The following is a 17465-nucleotide window of genomic DNA, read 5'->3' as shown; positions in this document are numbered from 1 at the left end:
GCGTCATCATCCAGACCAAACATATTTATGTATTCTCGAATTTTAAAGTGTGTTGTGATAATAGAGCTTAGGGTTCCTTGGGAAACCTACATCCGCAAAGACCATGCCATCAAGGTCAATAAATATTACTTCCTCACAAATGAACTCACTGGAAATAGGTTCGTCGTGGATTTGTACGCGTTAAAAATGACCTACTAAAAGACATGGGCCTGTCCAGAACTAATACCAATTCATTCTTGGAAAGTGCTTCGAAGGCAGCCCTAGTAGGTTCTTTTCAAATTTGGTTAGGTAGAGAGAGGATCTTGGAGGGTGGAGGTGAGCGTTTAACGCTTATTAGATAGGGGCCTCTCAAACCTACATCTGGGTTGCAAGTCGCAGGCACTGTTGAAGCTGCCCTCCCTGCAACGCGATGGACCCGGCACCCGCACGGTGGATCCATTGAATGCTAAGAGGTTTCGTTTCGTCTCTTTTCAAATTAGAATGATAAAAATAAGTTCAGTATTCCGTTTGCTTTAATTATATTTTCGCTTTATTTTATTTTGGGTGACATAATTTATAAATTTAATTTTATTTACATTCCTAAGATTTTATATTTGTTTAAAAATAATATATATACAAACAACTCCTTTGTCTTCATAAAAACCTGAAACTATAAACAAAGACTTTTATAGTTTCATTGTGATTGTATACTTTATTGTTTTCAGTATAGACGTAAATTAGGATCGAATAAAACTAGACCAAGATAGATAAACAGTTTTTACACTCAATATACTTCTGAAGAAAAACATTCTAACATCGTGTTTTAAAATTTTATAAAAACAATAATTATTAAAACTACTTATATGGAAACGTGCAGAAGTTAATCAAACCAATATCTACAATAAATATATATCAGGAATAAACAATATCTTTATAAAATCTGCTCTAGTTATAGTATTTTATGATGCAACAAACAAAAAATTTTTCAAAAAAGTTTACTTCGTATAATCATTAAATACTATTTGAATTCTTCGTGACGTGATTAATACTAAGTTTCTGATGATACGAAGCCTCGCAGAGTAATTAATTTAAGAACAGCTTCTCAATCAGCTGATAAACCAAATAATCCATCACCAACTGCCTATACAACGTAGCTTTCGAATAGACTATCAAAAATCTATTTATTATTCTGCTTAAATTTTACGAACAATTACATTGAGGTGATTGTCGACTTACTTAGTTATAATTAAGGTGTGATTGAATAACGTTTTAATGCACATATTTATTTAAAAAGAGAGCTACAAATATTTTAGAGATACGCTTAAAATCAGTTTAGAAGTAGTCTAAAGATTGTTGCGACATTTTACGATACTTCCTTTTGCATAGTAAATAAGATTGTTTCTTAAACGAACACAAAACAAATTTACATATTTAAGGTTCCAAGAAGCCAATCTAGCGCTTCGGTGAAATCCTTTAGTTCCTCAGGTAGAGTAAACATCAAACGCTTCCTTGTTGTAAGGAAGCCAAGCCTGAAATTATTAGAAGTGTGGCTTGCGCACGTGTAAATTCTTTTTTATATTTATTGCTGACTTGCAAATTCTGTCGTTGAAGCTGATATAAAACAATACAAGCTAATATGTCTCTTATAGTCCTTTCTATAAAACAAGGGCGGTTGGATTTTAATCTTGTAATATATAAATATTCCGAACATCCAAAATCAACGAAACGACAAAAGAGATTTTATGTATATATAATCATTGAATCACTTTTATAAATAAAATGGATTTGACATCCCGATGAAATTACATGAAATGTTTAAAATGTAAGAAATGATATTGTGTTTTTAAATTAAAATGTCTTGGTGTTTTAAAATGTCTCTACCGCTGCCAAAAGGCCATCGTAAGCAGATTTAATTTATACTTTAAACTAAGGCAGGAGAAAAATTGCAAACATTATGTCAACTTTTATATTTTGCTTCATTAAAATCTATTATATAGATTTTTTTAAATCAGAATATATTTTGTCCTATTCAGCCTTAATTAGACTTATCAAGACAAGTTAAGGAACAAAAGCAATATTCTGATTCCTCGTATTCTGATATGAAACATCATATTTTGTCATAGCAATAGACATTTTTTTATATCGTTTCATCACGTCCTTCGTAAGATATTCTGAGAAAAATAAATACAGGGATATTCATCTTTTTATAACATATAATTAAACTTCTTGCAACTAATTTGTTTTGTTTCATGACTTCACATATTATGTCGTGGAATTTTTAAGTTCACGCAGCATTAGAAGATATAATAATTAACTTGAAAGTTTATAATATATATATATATATATAGGAAATATTCTTACCTTCAAAATGCGTCTAATTTCGTAGTACTTTTATATTTTATACTAACGATAAAGAGATAATGTAACATCAATTATAATTGCTCCGTTAAGCAAGTCCTTTCGTAAATGAGAATTACGTTCTATATCTTTTCGCTAGTGACCTCTTTAATATTATTATAAATGTGTTATACATTTACCATAAACAATATTAAATAGTTTGTAAATGATAATTTCAATTTCAGTAAGTTTCGTGGATCGATGGCCGTTAATGGAACCGAATGATATGGCATTTATAATTGCGATATATTTAGTTTTTGTCTTCAAAATAGGACCTATGTTAATGGAAAAACGTATGCCTTTCCAACTAAAAGGATTCCTTGTATTTTATAATGGCTTCAAAGTTGTAAACTCAAGCATTCTATCTTATAAGGTGAGAGGCGAATCTAAATGTCATTTTAATGTTGAACTTTATGTAGCTATTGATAACGTTTCCAGTTTCTTATTTATATAATGGAAAAAGGATTGTTCCCAAGAAGATGTGATTACGATGTAAATACTTTATATGTAAGTAAAAACATCATTATAATATAGAATTATTAAAGAGAATTTTTAATGAGGATTTGTTTTGGTAAACGTATGTTAGTGTCATTAGGTTACATGATTTACAATTTTTGAAGACAAGTAATAGACAAATAGAAATAAATAAAATGATAACATATACCTTTTGTATATTCTATGTGAAAGAACAAAACCCATTTATTATTAAGCTGAATTATTTACAAAATAAATAACATTTTAAATACTGTCTGAAAAAAAAAGAAGTTTTCCCCTACTGAATATCATAATTACAGAAATAAATAAAGGCAGAACACTTATAAAGTAATCCATTTAATTTGAGACATCTACTGAAGTAATCTGGAATGAGTTACATAAATTTCGTACCTTTTAGGTAATAGCAATACTCTATTGGAAGTACTTGATCACGAAGATAATTGATTTATTCGATACTATATTTTTTGTGATTCGTAAGAAACGATCGCAGGTTACATTTCTACATGTTTATCATCACGTTTTTATGGTGATTATAACGTGGTGTTCTCTGAAATACGATCCATCTGACCATTGGGCTTTCATGGCTATCATGAACTGTGTTGTACACGTGATAATGTATATATACTATGGAATATCCGCCATGGGGCCTAATTATACGAAGTATCTATGGTGGAAAAAGTACTTGACTATGTTGCAATTAGTGAGTATAACAACATCCTTACTTTTTGCTGAAGTAATTGCCTGTGTTTTCATATATACAATGTTCATATATACAGTCCTACAAATAAATGTTAAGTTTAAACATCTATTTCAGTCAATAAATATGCGTGAAGTAGGTTATGTAGAATTTCATACTTTTTTATTGACTTCGATTATAAAAAGCAAGAATAATAGAGACAAAATTTACCTTACAAAATTCAAAGCGAAACTCATGAAAGTAAATATTTATTTTGTTTTTTGTTTAAAAATCAGAAAAAAAACGCCAACAGCCAACAACGACATTTTACTCATTAAACAAGACTTTGAATAGACTCTGCTAATTAAAAAATATTCTTTTAAATATAAACAAACAATTTTATATTAAAGTAAAGTAACAGGTACAATTTCAGTTAAACAGTAAACAAGATATCATATTGTTTCAGGTTCAATTCGTGTTAGTAATAGGACATGTAATTATTCAAACATCCACAACGGAATGTCCCATGGGAACTGGTACTTATTGGATTGGTCTTGCCAACCTTGGATTATTCCTGTGCCTATTCACGGATTTCTACAGCAAGCGGTATATATATAAAAATAAAAATACCACTTTCGTCTGTTCCAAAAGCTCGGACTAAAACCTTAAGATTTTATTAAACACAAATATAGATAAAACAGACTTGGTAAATCATTTTCTTTTCATATCCTTTGTGATTTTAGCTTAAAGCTATGGTCACACTTAAACAGCCGGATTATTCTTGTGTGATAAAATAACAGTATCACAATGTAAATATAGGGATTGTTTTATAAATATAACATAGAGATTATGAATGTGTCCAAAAGGTTTAATGTCAATTTATGCAAAGAGTATTAACAAAAATAAAATAATTGTTTTGTTCATAATTTAAGGTCGACACCAACCCAGCCGAGCTCATTACGAGTTTTTGTTTTCGTTGAAAATTTCCAACTTTCGTGAAAATATTTACGCCTTAATTCGCTGTAATTGTGATTTCAACAAAAACTCTTCGGTCACGTTCAAATGACTGATTTGATGTTTCATCTCTTTTCTTCTCTTTGTTTACCGTTCTAATGATGCGTGGAAAAAACATTCGACGTTGGCGAAAAACATATATTTTTTTAATTTTACTGTTACTTTACTATAAAAAGTCATTTGTTTATAAAAGAGATCAAGCTCTGTGAAATCTATAACGAAACATATTTTATTATTAAAAGAGAGCAAAATATTTAAAAAAGAAATTTAAATTTAATATAAAATTGGGTTTAAAAAATTAATACCTACTTTCTAGCACCTATTCTGTTCAATATAATACAAGAATAAAAAAGCTTATTTAATATTTATAATAAACTAAAAGCCTAATTCTTAATATATAATTAAAAATCCGTACAAAAAGCCTTAATACGTGTTATTGTGTTAATGAGGCGCACGCGAACAGCGTATTAAATGCTAGAAAATTAAGTAGTCTGTGGTAGTGAATATTAACACAACAAACTAATATTCTCTGATCCGATCTTCCGAAAATACGATTATTGCAAAGCTATCAAAACATACGCTTCAAAACAAAACTATATCCAACAGAAGAATGATAAATCCTAAAGTACAACTATATAAATCCGTAACTTTAAACATATTGGGCCGTATCTACTTAATACATACTATATATACATATAATTACCAGTATTTTTCGCTACTCCATCCCCGTGAACATCAGTGTTGCCCTCAGAGAGAATTATATAAAACAAAGTGCGTGTGTTTAAACAATATATGTTGCAGTTTTTCATTTTATATAACCTAGATACCGACTGCAGCGCTGTCTGAGGGGATGATTTGTGATTCTAAGCCCTCTGGAGGGTTACCCAAATGCATACAAAAAATCATACAAATTTGACCAGCCGTTTAGAAGTAATTCAATGACAAAGACACGTACAGTATAATTATATGTACCTATAAAGAATAATATTTTTGATAAAATCTTGTTACTTAAAAAGTGGCTATATTCAAAATTCTATTTTGAATGAAACCGTAGCATATTAAAAATAAAACGGCTACATATAGCCGTAAATAAGGAACTGTTAACTTTATTGCCAGAAATATTACAATGTTCCTACTAATGTGGGACAACGATAATATCAGACCATTGTCTCGTTAACACTCAAAAGTATAATTTAATAGCTAAAACTTGTGTAATGAAAATTAATAGCATTACGGAGACTTACATGATGACTTAATAAATTAAAAATAAAGCAACAACCCATACAAAATATGGTAAAGCTCCCTTAAATAATATATTGAAACATTAACGTACGCTCAATTCGGAAACAATATTGAATATAACTCTATTGCACGATGTTACTCTACGTAACAAACTACCCACTACATTAAATGTCTATCACATACTATTAAGCTATTGAACATTGAACCGAGTTTCTAACCGTAGACACTAGAGTTACCGAAGATGCTTCTCTTGTTGAGATTCAAGAGCGACCTTAATACCCATTTAATTGGCAAACTTTTGAAATCAGTCAAAGTTCTTAACCGTTAAAAATATTTTAAGGTTGCTGTTCATGAGGGGATTGCAAAATTAAGAAAGTTTTAATTGCGTAACATATAATTAAGCATTCGAAGAAAAGGAATTTGTTTAAGAGTTGTTACTTCCTTTGTTTTCCTGCATTAATGCACGTAAATAAGTTACCTGATAGAAAGGTGTGTATAACTATGTACATATACCTTCATTGATTTCCATTTATTTAGTATTTATAAAATGTAACGTTTGATTGATAATTACATTGAAACAGAAATGATATATTCTTGGAACGTACTTCGAAGGCAGTCCTAATAGGTTCTTTTCAAGTTTGGTTAGGTAGAGAGAGGGGCTAGGACGGTGGAGGTGAGCGTTAAACGCGCATTGGATAGGGGCTTCTCAAACCTACATCTGGGTAGCAAGTCCCAGGCACTGTTGAAGCTCCTCTCCCTGTAACGCGATGGACCCGGCACCCGCACGGTGAATCCATTGAATGCTAAGAGGTTTCGTCTATGATTGTATATAGCAAGACCGTATTCTTAATACACATACAAACAAGAAAAAATCCTTTAAAATATTTTCTAATACAAAACCATATACAGTTTTTATTTGTTACACTTTTTTTTTAATATTAATTTTAAAAATATAACACATGTAGAAGACCTATCATAGTTCCGTCTAGAATAAAATTGACATTTATAACAGATTTTTGAAAAAATAAAGTATTAATGTTATATAAGTAGTAAAGTTAAGCCATTCCGCATTTTGAATTCGTTTTATTTTGTATTAATATAGGTTCCACGCCAGCTATTGAGAAACTGCAATATTTAAAAACCCAAAAAAACAGCTCCATTAAGTGTGTATTACAAATAGAGATATAAAGGATAAATCAATATAAACATTTATAATGTAATTATGTTCAAGGAAGAGAAAAGAATCGATAAGTCATCACGACATACATTACAGATAAGAAAATAAATAAGTAAATATATTATAGATGTTCTTACAATATGTTCTTAACGTGATCGCTTCCTACGACCCGATCTCAATAACAATGGGTCATAAGTAATAGTTACTTACTGTGTAGTTACAATATATTTTCATAACATAATTGTACATCCCTTTATTTACTGTTCTGCTATAATCTTAAGTCACTACACGAGTAATTTAGTAACAAAATACTTTGTTAAAACTTTGAACGTATTTTTGCTTCAAATATCTAAGTTCATTATAAGATTTTTGAAACCAGTTGTTGTTTGTAATATAATTTAAATAATAATAAATGATTGTAAAAAATATTACTTAAGAATTTATAATATAATTTTTTATCTTTCTCTAAGTCTTCCGTTATCCGAGATCTTGTTTTTTACAGATTTCCTTGTGTCTCATTTATCACTAAATTTCAATGAGGGGTGAAAAACAACCTTAATTCAATACCTTTTTCCCGACCGTTTGTTTTAAAAGCGATTACATAAGATATATAAGATTTTTATATTGAAATGTAATAACAAGTTCTAACAAAATGTCTAAATGGCCAAAAACAATGACATCAAACCGAATTCTATTCTATTCTCAAAATAAGAGAATAAAAAACACGAAAACGAGATGGCTTTCACACACTATAATAATTTATAAACACGATTATTAAACAAGTGTGGTTTTTAACTTGCATCTATGTAGTTAAAGTTAAATAGAGATTATATGATTTTGCTAGCACAGTCATAATGGTTGAGGACTATGGAAATGTTCTATTTATAACGAACGAGGTAAAATTTTATGGGAAAGGGCTACTAACGGACGGTGGTGTCAATGAAATGTCTTTATGATTGGGACGTAATACGTGTCATCTGTCGGCAGCAGATTGTAAGTTTGTATATTATTATACTTTATGTTAAGAAGTAAAATATCTTCAGGAATTTGTTGTTTTATAATAATTTATCATTAATTTAAAAAAAAAATTAAAGTAACTAATTTTGTAAATTTAGGAAGTAAAAGAGAAATTATATGTAAATTTTACTAAACATTTTACTTACTTTATAACATTTTGCTTACTAATAATACGTGAGTTTGTTATATATATTTTAGAATTACGCACATAGTACCATTTATATTTGAACAAACATTACTAATTACTACATTTTATCCGAACACCTCGCGTTTCCATTTCTACGCGAATAATAACACTCTGACATTCCAATACTTAACACTATGACATTGCAAAGACAATGTTTTTTTGTATCTGGATCACAAACATGTGTCCAAAGTTCCACCACTTTATTGTGACCCTCCGAAGCTTATATTATTGTGACATAATTTACTGCCCAAAACAAACTTCCACCGATATAGGAACAGGAAAACACTGCACACAACAACTTCTAAATAAAATAAATAACACGAGGAAGCTCTGGCTGTAACTTATCAAATAAACCTTCAGCGAGAAGATAGCACTTACAACTTTATATCAAGACAGTCCTTAATTTTTTACTTCACGTAAATAAGTATAAGCATTACACAAACAATATTGTATCTGTTAAAGGATCGGCAAAATGACATGATAATAATGAAATTTGGAATATAATCATAAAAGGGAATCACACTTAGATTATAGCATAATAACCACATAATGGGAAAATTAGTTTAACCGATATTATTCAATGTCATACTCAGATTTTATGTTAATAGAATTTGTTCGTCATCAAAGACTTTGTGGGTCAAAGATATAATATTACATTATACATGTACATATAAATATTTTAATATATATATATAAATATTTTAAAAAATCAAAATGGAGAAATAATAATTTTTTTGTTTAAGAATTTTTTCAAGAGTAAAGCCTATTCAAGTAAATTTGATTCATACTAAACACGTTTCATTAATGCCTCAAACAAATTGCAAAAAAAAATCATACAAAAAAAATATGACTTTTCTTTTAAACAAAATTGTGATAAAGTAAAATAATTATTAATTTACAGTAAAAAAAAAAATTAACATAGTTAAAGGAACCGACACAATTTCTTCCCTTTTTATACAACATAAGGTCATCACCATACCCCAGCTGTGCTCATTACTAACCAACGTTTTTGTTTGCGTTGAAAATTTGCAAGTCAGTAGAAATATTTATGCCTTAATTCACTGCAATTCTAATTTGAACAAAAACTTCTCGGGCACATTTAAATAAATTATATCAGAATAATTATCTTTCATTATCCTCACTTACAAACTCATTCAAGAACACGCCTGGAAAGAGCTTTTAAGACCGTTTATTCTATTTCTATCAGAAATATTTAACACTTATAGTATAACACGATATTGCTGTTATCTTTAAAAAATGTCTTATCCCCGAAAATTGTTATTTTAATAAATTAATTAAATTAAACTTCTAAATTAATTAATATTTCAAGAGACTCTTCAATGCGAAATACTATGATTGCTATAAAGTTTCTCCTAACAAATAAATTCTTAATTTAGAATGGTGCAACTTTTACTATTAGAATCGGACGTCTTAGGAAGTAATAAGACATATGTTGTGGACGGAAGTCCAAAACTTTAGTTTCGTTTATTAAATTCTAACCACAAAATGCTTTTTTACGCAGTAGCCATATAATGTGGTTATTACAGGGGTCGTGACGAAGATAATTTCACCCTTATATATAAACATTTAAAATACATATATATTATAATAAATAGCATTATATAATCCAGTTATAAAGTTCCAAAATGTTGGTAATTTCTTATCAAATTTTTCATTTCCCTTTATGTAATAGGTTCGAAAACCCTTAACGTTTTTTCTGTAATCATAAAATAATGAGACATTACTATTCGATGAAGCCCTTTTTTGTATATCCTATAATTATTATTAGATAATTTCGCTAAGGTGTTTTCCGATTTTCTCGTTGATTTTATATGATAACAAAATTATTTTCATCATTTCTCGTTATTCCCTAATGGTTTAGATATGAATTGCTTCAACTAGGTGATTCGTAATACATATACTTCTAATTCCGTCAATATATATGTAGGTGGTATAGAGTAATTAAACAAATATATCATAAATAATAATAAGCTAATTTTATATGATTTTCAAGATTTTTTTTTCATATCTGCGCATTGGATAATAAAACGCGAAAAGGAAGTCCATCGTCAACTAATAATTTAAAGGCCCTAGAAGTACTTCCATAGCAAAACTGCCAGCTATAGGCTATAATATATATATTAGTTATTACTTATATCGTAAACTATCAACGTGTAAAGGTTGTACATCTTTCTTTAAATAATCGAAACTGTTAAGGATCTCTGGGGGCAACTATGTACGTGGTTTCTAAATCTCGTTCAACGTAATAACGTAAACTTTAGTCGGTGACTGAGAAAAGAGATACGGCCGACTTGACATCGTCAATAATTACATATTTCTGATCTTAGGATACAAAAGCTAAATGTATGTGCTTTAGTTGTATAAATTTTATTTATAAAAGAACTGCCAAACAAAAGTTACCAACGTTTGGATTGTTTATAATCCCATAGACAAATTCAAAATTCAACATAAACATCGCAAATTAATTAAAACTTTAACATTTTTTTCAAAAAATTTATAGTGTTCAAATACATCATTATATTATAAAACCATTTTCATAAAATAAATAAATGATTCAACTATGAAAAATCTATTCGCAGCAAAAAAATACGAGTATTTTGAATTTAACCTCTTAATATATTAAAATACAATGTATCTTATTTCCTATAAACCTCAGATATAGAAAATAAAAAGTTTTCCCTTTAATTTCTACGTCGATTTTTTATTTGCTATCAAACATTTCTAAATCGATGATGTAATTTACATATATCAAAAATTATCTTAAGTAGGTACAAATATTGGGTGATTTCAGAGAACTACGCTAACCGCAAGCTCTAATTAAAACAAGCTCGTATTATCTTAACGACTTAACGGCTGAAACCCATCCCTCGTAGACCCTCAAACTTCTGTAACGCGATAATCAGTCCGAAGATTCGATTGGATTATGTACTTTAAATGTTTTATGAGATATCGAAAGCAAATAGCATATTTACTTGACTCTATCTATTCTTATTCTATTACATAAAATTACCTACTGTATAGGATCGATGGCATATGTAGTCTACATTGAGTGTATATTGCGAGAATAAAACTTGTTTTACACAACTAGAAATTTTTATTTTTAATTTATTATTACAAAATCTTTAGATAGCATTCAAATATATATCTATATATTATTTATTTACTTAAAATTCACTTATATTTTTTTAACTACCGCCCGTTTACATATAGAAACACCACTATGATGATGTTTTAAATTAGTGGATTATAAGTGGTCAAATTTCGACTACTTACAAACACTATTAAATCTTATCAACGTATACATTTGATCCCATTACTTTTTGTGATTAAATAAATATGTAAAGTTTTCGTATCGCTCCTACAAGTGAAAGAAACGAATGATTTATCAAAGATACTGTTTCAAACTCCAGATAGTTTCCACGTGCTATCTGTTTTAATGAATATCCCAGCTTTCTTTTCTCTCGTCCTTTAAACAGTTACGTAAATCTGTTGCATTATCTTGGGGGACGTCGATTTCATTATCAGTTTGACCTTTCCGGCTTCCTTGTTGGCTTTTTCATTACCTATCATACCGTATAGCACTGTATTATTTTTTTTAAACATAAGAATATTTAAATTTTAATTAAGTTTCTTTTATTCTAAAAGGTTCTTGTAAAGTGGGTATCGTACAAATGCACAATAATTATTTTGCAATTTATAAACATTGTAAAGTCAGTCAGTCATTGTTTAAACGTTGTAAACATTATAAAGTCACTTTTCAATTTGGCTAAGGAATTACAAATAGTTCATACCATGGGTAACTGTTGTTTGGAAGTTCGTTTACAAAGAAAAATTATATAAGTCAGTACACACATTTGAAGTCGCAATAAAATGATATTGTATTTTATGTAATGTTTTTTTTTTTATAACATTATTTTATTTCCGCATATTTGGCTAAATAATGTAAAATGTTAAAAGCAATATCAGTTTTTTGATTAAAAAAAAATTTAGAGTATTAAAAGTAATTAAAAAGTTATTTTTTAAGGAAAAAAAGATTAGTATTGAATGCTTAAGATCGACCTAAGCAACCACGCTGCATATGTCTTATTTAGTTTTATAGTGTGATGAATAACTTTAGAAACATAAGTCTATTAAGGATATGACATCTAAAAGTCGAACTGACTGACACTTTCCGTAAGGACTTAGGTCTCCCCCGCATTATATTGGCGATTTTTTGTATAACAAAGGGTACAAATGAGCAGACAGCCTCCCTGATGGAGATAGTACCGTCGCCCATGGACATCCGCAACATAGTTTTGCAGATGCGTTGCCACGTTTATTTGGGAAAGAGGGAGAGAATAGGGAAAGCGCAATCGGCTCTCTCACTCGTCGGGCGAAACGCAGCCATTAAAGCCTACTTAACTTCACGCCGATCTTTTGTGCGATTGTGGTACTTCCCCGGTCGAGCCCATGTTCGAGCTGCAGTAGCTTGACCACAGCAAGGCTCTACCACCTTGAGATTGTTTAATAAAATGTACTTTGTATTTGAATTTCCAAGAATAGAATAGTCGTGGATATTGTATTTATAGAAATGTCTGCGTATTTCTGAGGCCTTCAATAACTGCAGTGAAATGGCTGATAGTCGCCCACAATATAACAAGTATATATGAAATTATTTATTTTGTTCTCTATTACCGATATTGATTGTATATGTGTATTAAATATATTTAAGTCTAGTTTATTTTTGAAGAAATAGTTAATTGATATCTGAAATCATTGACTGATAAAGATTAATTCAATGAAACTTACATTTTTACATCTATGTAATACAATTAAAGACTTCGCTCCTAAGAAAATTTTTTCTTACTTTTCGACATATGAAAAGAATATTAAATTTTAAGTAAAAAGAACGACATGCGGGATTAGGCAAGTGTGGTACTGGTAGCCATATTCTTTTAAAGGACCCTTAATCTGCATATATAATCTGAGATGACTTTGCTGCTCTACGTTATTTAGGAACTAGCTGTTGCCCGCGTGTTGATCGCTTTTCGCACAACCATATATATATATATATATATCAAACTTAAAATAATAACGTACAGAAAAGGGATGATAACAACTGATAGACAACTACATCCAAGTAACAACTCTTAACATTTGAACCGCATGGTAGTTATTGCACAACGGAAAATCTTAACACCGCGATCTAGGTCGATGGCGTATTTTATCAACGCCATCTATCGAGCACAGTGTTCAACACTTCAACCGCGCCCGCGCGCACTGCGTTATTTGTTATTTTTGTTACCTCTCATAAGTTTTAATATTAAGATTAACATATATTAGAACATATTTTTTTTATAACAAATATAACTAATATAATTAATTAACTATTAACTAATATATAATATATAACTAATCAATATTAAGTTGTAGTGTTTAGAAGTTTTGAAGCAGTGCTTGAAGTAAATTTTCAATTGACCATAACTTCTTTTTCCCTTAACCGATTTTGACGAAACAGTCTTGACAATGCTCCTAATGATATGTAAGAAAACCGCGTTCAACTTTGTGAGTAGTTTTAAAGTTATAACGTACCAGACAGACAGACGAAAATTCCAAAAAATTTTTTTTGGTTTCTATGACCCTTCTTTAATTGCCTCCTGTCAATTTTTTGGAAAATTATTTAATGTACCGACATTAGGTTTTTACTGTCTTATTATACGTATAGATGAAATACTATTATACATTAGCAGTTTTTTATTCCGAAATTCTAGCAGATTATCATTCATAAGTCTTGATCTTTGTCACCAATTGACTAATTCACGACACTCAGTATGTATTGTGGCTTTGCAAAGTTGTACTGTGAATAATTTCACTGGAAAATAATCATACAATTTTATGTATGTCTGACAACATCTTAAGTCTGTAGATATGTATTCAATGTGTGTTTATATTAAATAGCAAATTATGCTCAGCGAGGATGAATGGGCCTAAAAATTCAGGATATTAGTTTGTGCAAAACCAGTAACTAATTTTACTCTAATTTTATATGGCTAATGCTGCAATGGATCCACTGTCAAATAATAGTTTTCATACACAATCTTAGGAAATCATAATTTATTCTTCACATATTCTTGACCCTTTATATATTATTTGTAATTGTAAGGAATACTAATATTATAATTTTTATGTCAATGTATATGAATGAAAATGAAACACTTTTCACTTATAATTAAATTCATAGTTATATACAAAAGATGTTGAGTGCTTAAATTCTAAGTTACTTGAGGAATATCCCCAATCCACCAAAACCCTAAGCTATTTTCAGCAATTTTTGAGTATTTATCATTTCTTAACCCTTTATCAGTCTCAGTAATGTCTTCCTGTACTCCGAAATTCTCTTCCAAATCCTGGGCAGGATCCTCGAAATGATATTGACCAGAGCCGGTAGCTAATATTGGTCTTAACGGATGTATTGACAGGCTATTGCAGCAGTCTTTATGCAACGGAAACTGAAATAAATACAGATTGTAATTAAATTTCAACTAATTTTAAAATTTGTTTGCATAAAAATGTATGATATAAACCATATTTAAATATTTAAATAAAGCTATAGAATTAAAAATACATAAATAGCAAAATATTCTTTAATCATTACATGTTGTTTTCACTTCGTGTAAATACTGTATGAGTGTGTTGTTTGTAATGATATTGGCGGTTTTATTAAGAAGAAATTATTTGACTAGAAAATTCTTCTTTAGTGTTAATTTTTTATTTGTCAACGGAGAGATTAAATCATACCTAAAGGGCTGTTGATATTTTTTTTTTTTAGAATCAAAGGTAACGGTAAGATAACGAGTACTATTTTGAAATAAAATGGTCACATTTATAGAGAAATCAGAATTTGTATTTAACACTTATATACAGGTCCCACTTGAGTAAGATTTATGTTATTTTATTTTTTATAAGATTGAAAAGCATAATATTTTTGTTTGAAGCTTGTTGTCCATGAAAGGAAAATAAAATGGGTATTACATAAACATATATCTTAGTTTATTTCATACATAAGTTTTTGATATTGTATATTATATCTATTTATACATATATTTCTAATATATTTATATGTGATGTCGCCATTTTGCAGTAACACACACCATGATGTTTATCACAGAACTTCTTTTATTCTGTTCAAACAATTTTTAAATTATGTTTCATTCAATAAACCCGTAAATATATGTAGGTTTTTCATGAATAACTAAATAAAATACAATGAGATAATTTGTTTGATGTCAGTCAACAATTTGCCTTCTGTTATGTATTAGTTGCATTTGGTTGGTATTGTTAAATGATATGATGCCAAGTGCAATATAGGTAGATATATTAGTTATTATATATATTTTTATTACTACACTTTTAAAATAGTACTTGCCTTAAATAAAAATTTATAATTATTATGCCTAAATTATCACACTAAAAAACTCACCCTGTATGTAGCATTATCTTTGTCATCGGTAGCATCTAATCTATTAATCCAATCAATGTTATCTGCGTCCCATACTTTTATCACACCATCCGTACCTCCGGTAACCAAATATTTGCCGCATGGTGATATATCGAAATATATCCTTTGGTTTGTGTCAACGACTCTACTTAATACATTCAGCGGCCTTTGATAATAACGAATATCCCAAATGAGTAGCCTGTGATCCTTTCTCGCTCCCGACACTAATTTTTGACCATCTTGAGTAAACTTCAAGTGAGTGACACCCCCTTAAATTATACATAATACATAAGCATTACATCATAAAATTAAAAATTTTTACAGTATTATTTATTATTATAAATAGACAAGAACTGAATTATGTGGGAAATTTATATTCATAATATTAAAATTAAAGGGATTAAACTAAGAGGTTTTATGTGACATACAACTAAATTATTGAATAATAAAAACTGGGTAATGTTATATAACTATAATGTATCCCAAAATAATGTGTGTTACCACAGTATAAAAGTATCATGGTTGTATTGTATATAAAATAATGCAGATTTTAAATCTGCCTGTTCATTAATTGCATTTCATGCCAGTTCATTTTAGAACACCCTATACATTTCTCACCGAGCCTAATTTCTAAATCAAAACAGATGAAATTGCAGGCAGAAATATGTTATGTGTAAAAAAAAAAAAATTACTGTAAGAATTATCTGAGATGCTATCATTATTACCTGAGTGGCCATGCATTTTCCCAATACTCTTATATGTTCCAAATTCACTGATATTGTATAAAGTTATAGTTGTATTCCATGAGCCCATAGCTAATAGATTATCATGTGTAGCAAAACAAGAAGCCGGTGAATTGATCTTGTGCTCTGCAAAATCTCTTCCTGGTCTAATAAAAAAATGGATATTGTTTTTAAACATAACATATTCAAATTATTCCAAGTTTAAAAATCACACCTTTCGACATCAAAAGTTCTCAAATATTTCTTATATCCAGCTACAATTCTATCCCCCTCACTATTAAATGTGACCGAGAGTGCTGGCTCCATTTCATCCACTGCATTGAAGCCTCTGTATGAACATCTCAAAGAACCGTCAAAAGCATCCCAAAACTGCAGTGGTGCATTCTGACGAGTGGTCAACCAACTGAAACGTAATATCAAAAACGGATATCATCAGATTATATGTAGTAGAAAACGCATAGAAAAAAAATGTTTACCAGCAAGTCTCAGGTATGCTACTGTTCATACCAGGATACCAACAGAAATCATAGACAAGACCTGCCTCTTTAACGTGAATAACCGAATCCAATATATTAATTGTTCGATCAGGGGATATGGATCCAGAATAAAGATCTCTTGGTAGCTCTGTTACGTGAACCCCGTCATTATTAACCACTGTGAGACAGCAAGTACCGTCTGGAGACCATTTACATCCCCTTAAATAGGGCTGCACATTCTGTTTCGCGTTTTGAGATCTCGACCAAGAAGAGTTGCACAATTCTACTAAGGATTTGCTACTAAACAGAGTAGGATACGTAAAAATATCTGTTTCTTCTGTATCCATGTGAGAAGTTTCACAGTTTTCGTCATTATTCTCTAATATAAAGTCTTCTTCCATAATTATATACCTATTTATAACAACTCGCTGTTAGGCTCGCATTTATAATATTAATTACATATTTTTGTATTTTGATTTATAAACAACCGGTCAAAAACATAACCTTTTTGTATCTAAATTCACAGGCTATACAATTTTTGCAATGAGCACTACAGATGTATTT

General features: G+C 29.6%; 2 protein-coding genes across 3 annotated transcripts; one reads left to right on the top strand and one right to left on the bottom strand.

Annotated features, from left to right (window-relative positions):
* The first annotated feature begins 1744 nt into the window (after nucleotides 1-1744).
* Nucleotides 1745-4249, top strand: LOC116770875 (elongation of very long chain fatty acids protein 7-like). 2 transcript variants are annotated; one of them, XM_061520942.1, is made up of 5 exons: nucleotides 1745-1801; nucleotides 2562-2749; nucleotides 2815-2883; nucleotides 3269-3571; nucleotides 4014-4249. In XM_061520942.1, the coding sequence occupies exons 1-5, from the start codon at nucleotides 1786-1788 to the stop codon at nucleotides 4206-4208; spliced, it is 771 nt and encodes a 256-aa protein (XP_061376926.1). In that variant the 5' UTR covers nucleotides 1745-1785; the 3' UTR covers nucleotides 4209-4249. The 2 variants fall into 2 exon arrangements, with proteins under 2 accessions (XP_061376926.1, XP_061376925.1); XM_061520941.1 differs by having other exon boundaries at nucleotides 1765-1878.
* Nucleotides 4250-14283: 10034 nt separating this feature from the next.
* Nucleotides 14284-17457, bottom strand: LOC116770782 (telomerase Cajal body protein 1 homolog). Its single transcript, XM_032662388.2, has 5 exons — nucleotides 16902-17457; nucleotides 16640-16828; nucleotides 16408-16571; nucleotides 15665-15951; nucleotides 14284-14693 (listed from the first exon to the last, which is right to left on the bottom strand). The coding sequence occupies exons 1-5, from the start codon at nucleotides 17300-17302 to the stop codon at nucleotides 14457-14459; spliced, it is 1278 nt and encodes a 425-aa protein (XP_032518279.2). The 5' UTR covers nucleotides 17303-17457; the 3' UTR covers nucleotides 14284-14456.
* Between the last annotated feature and the right edge of the window lie 8 nt (nucleotides 17458-17465).

The sequence above is a fragment of the Danaus plexippus genome, chromosome 7, assembly GCF_018135715.1.
Source record: "Danaus plexippus chromosome 7, MEX_DaPlex, whole genome shotgun sequence".
In the NCBI taxonomy this organism is placed as follows: Eukaryota; Metazoa; Arthropoda; class Insecta; order Lepidoptera; family Nymphalidae; genus Danaus; species Danaus plexippus.
Note: the sequence above shows the minus strand (reverse complement) of the source record. Positions and strands in the feature narration are given on the sequence as shown.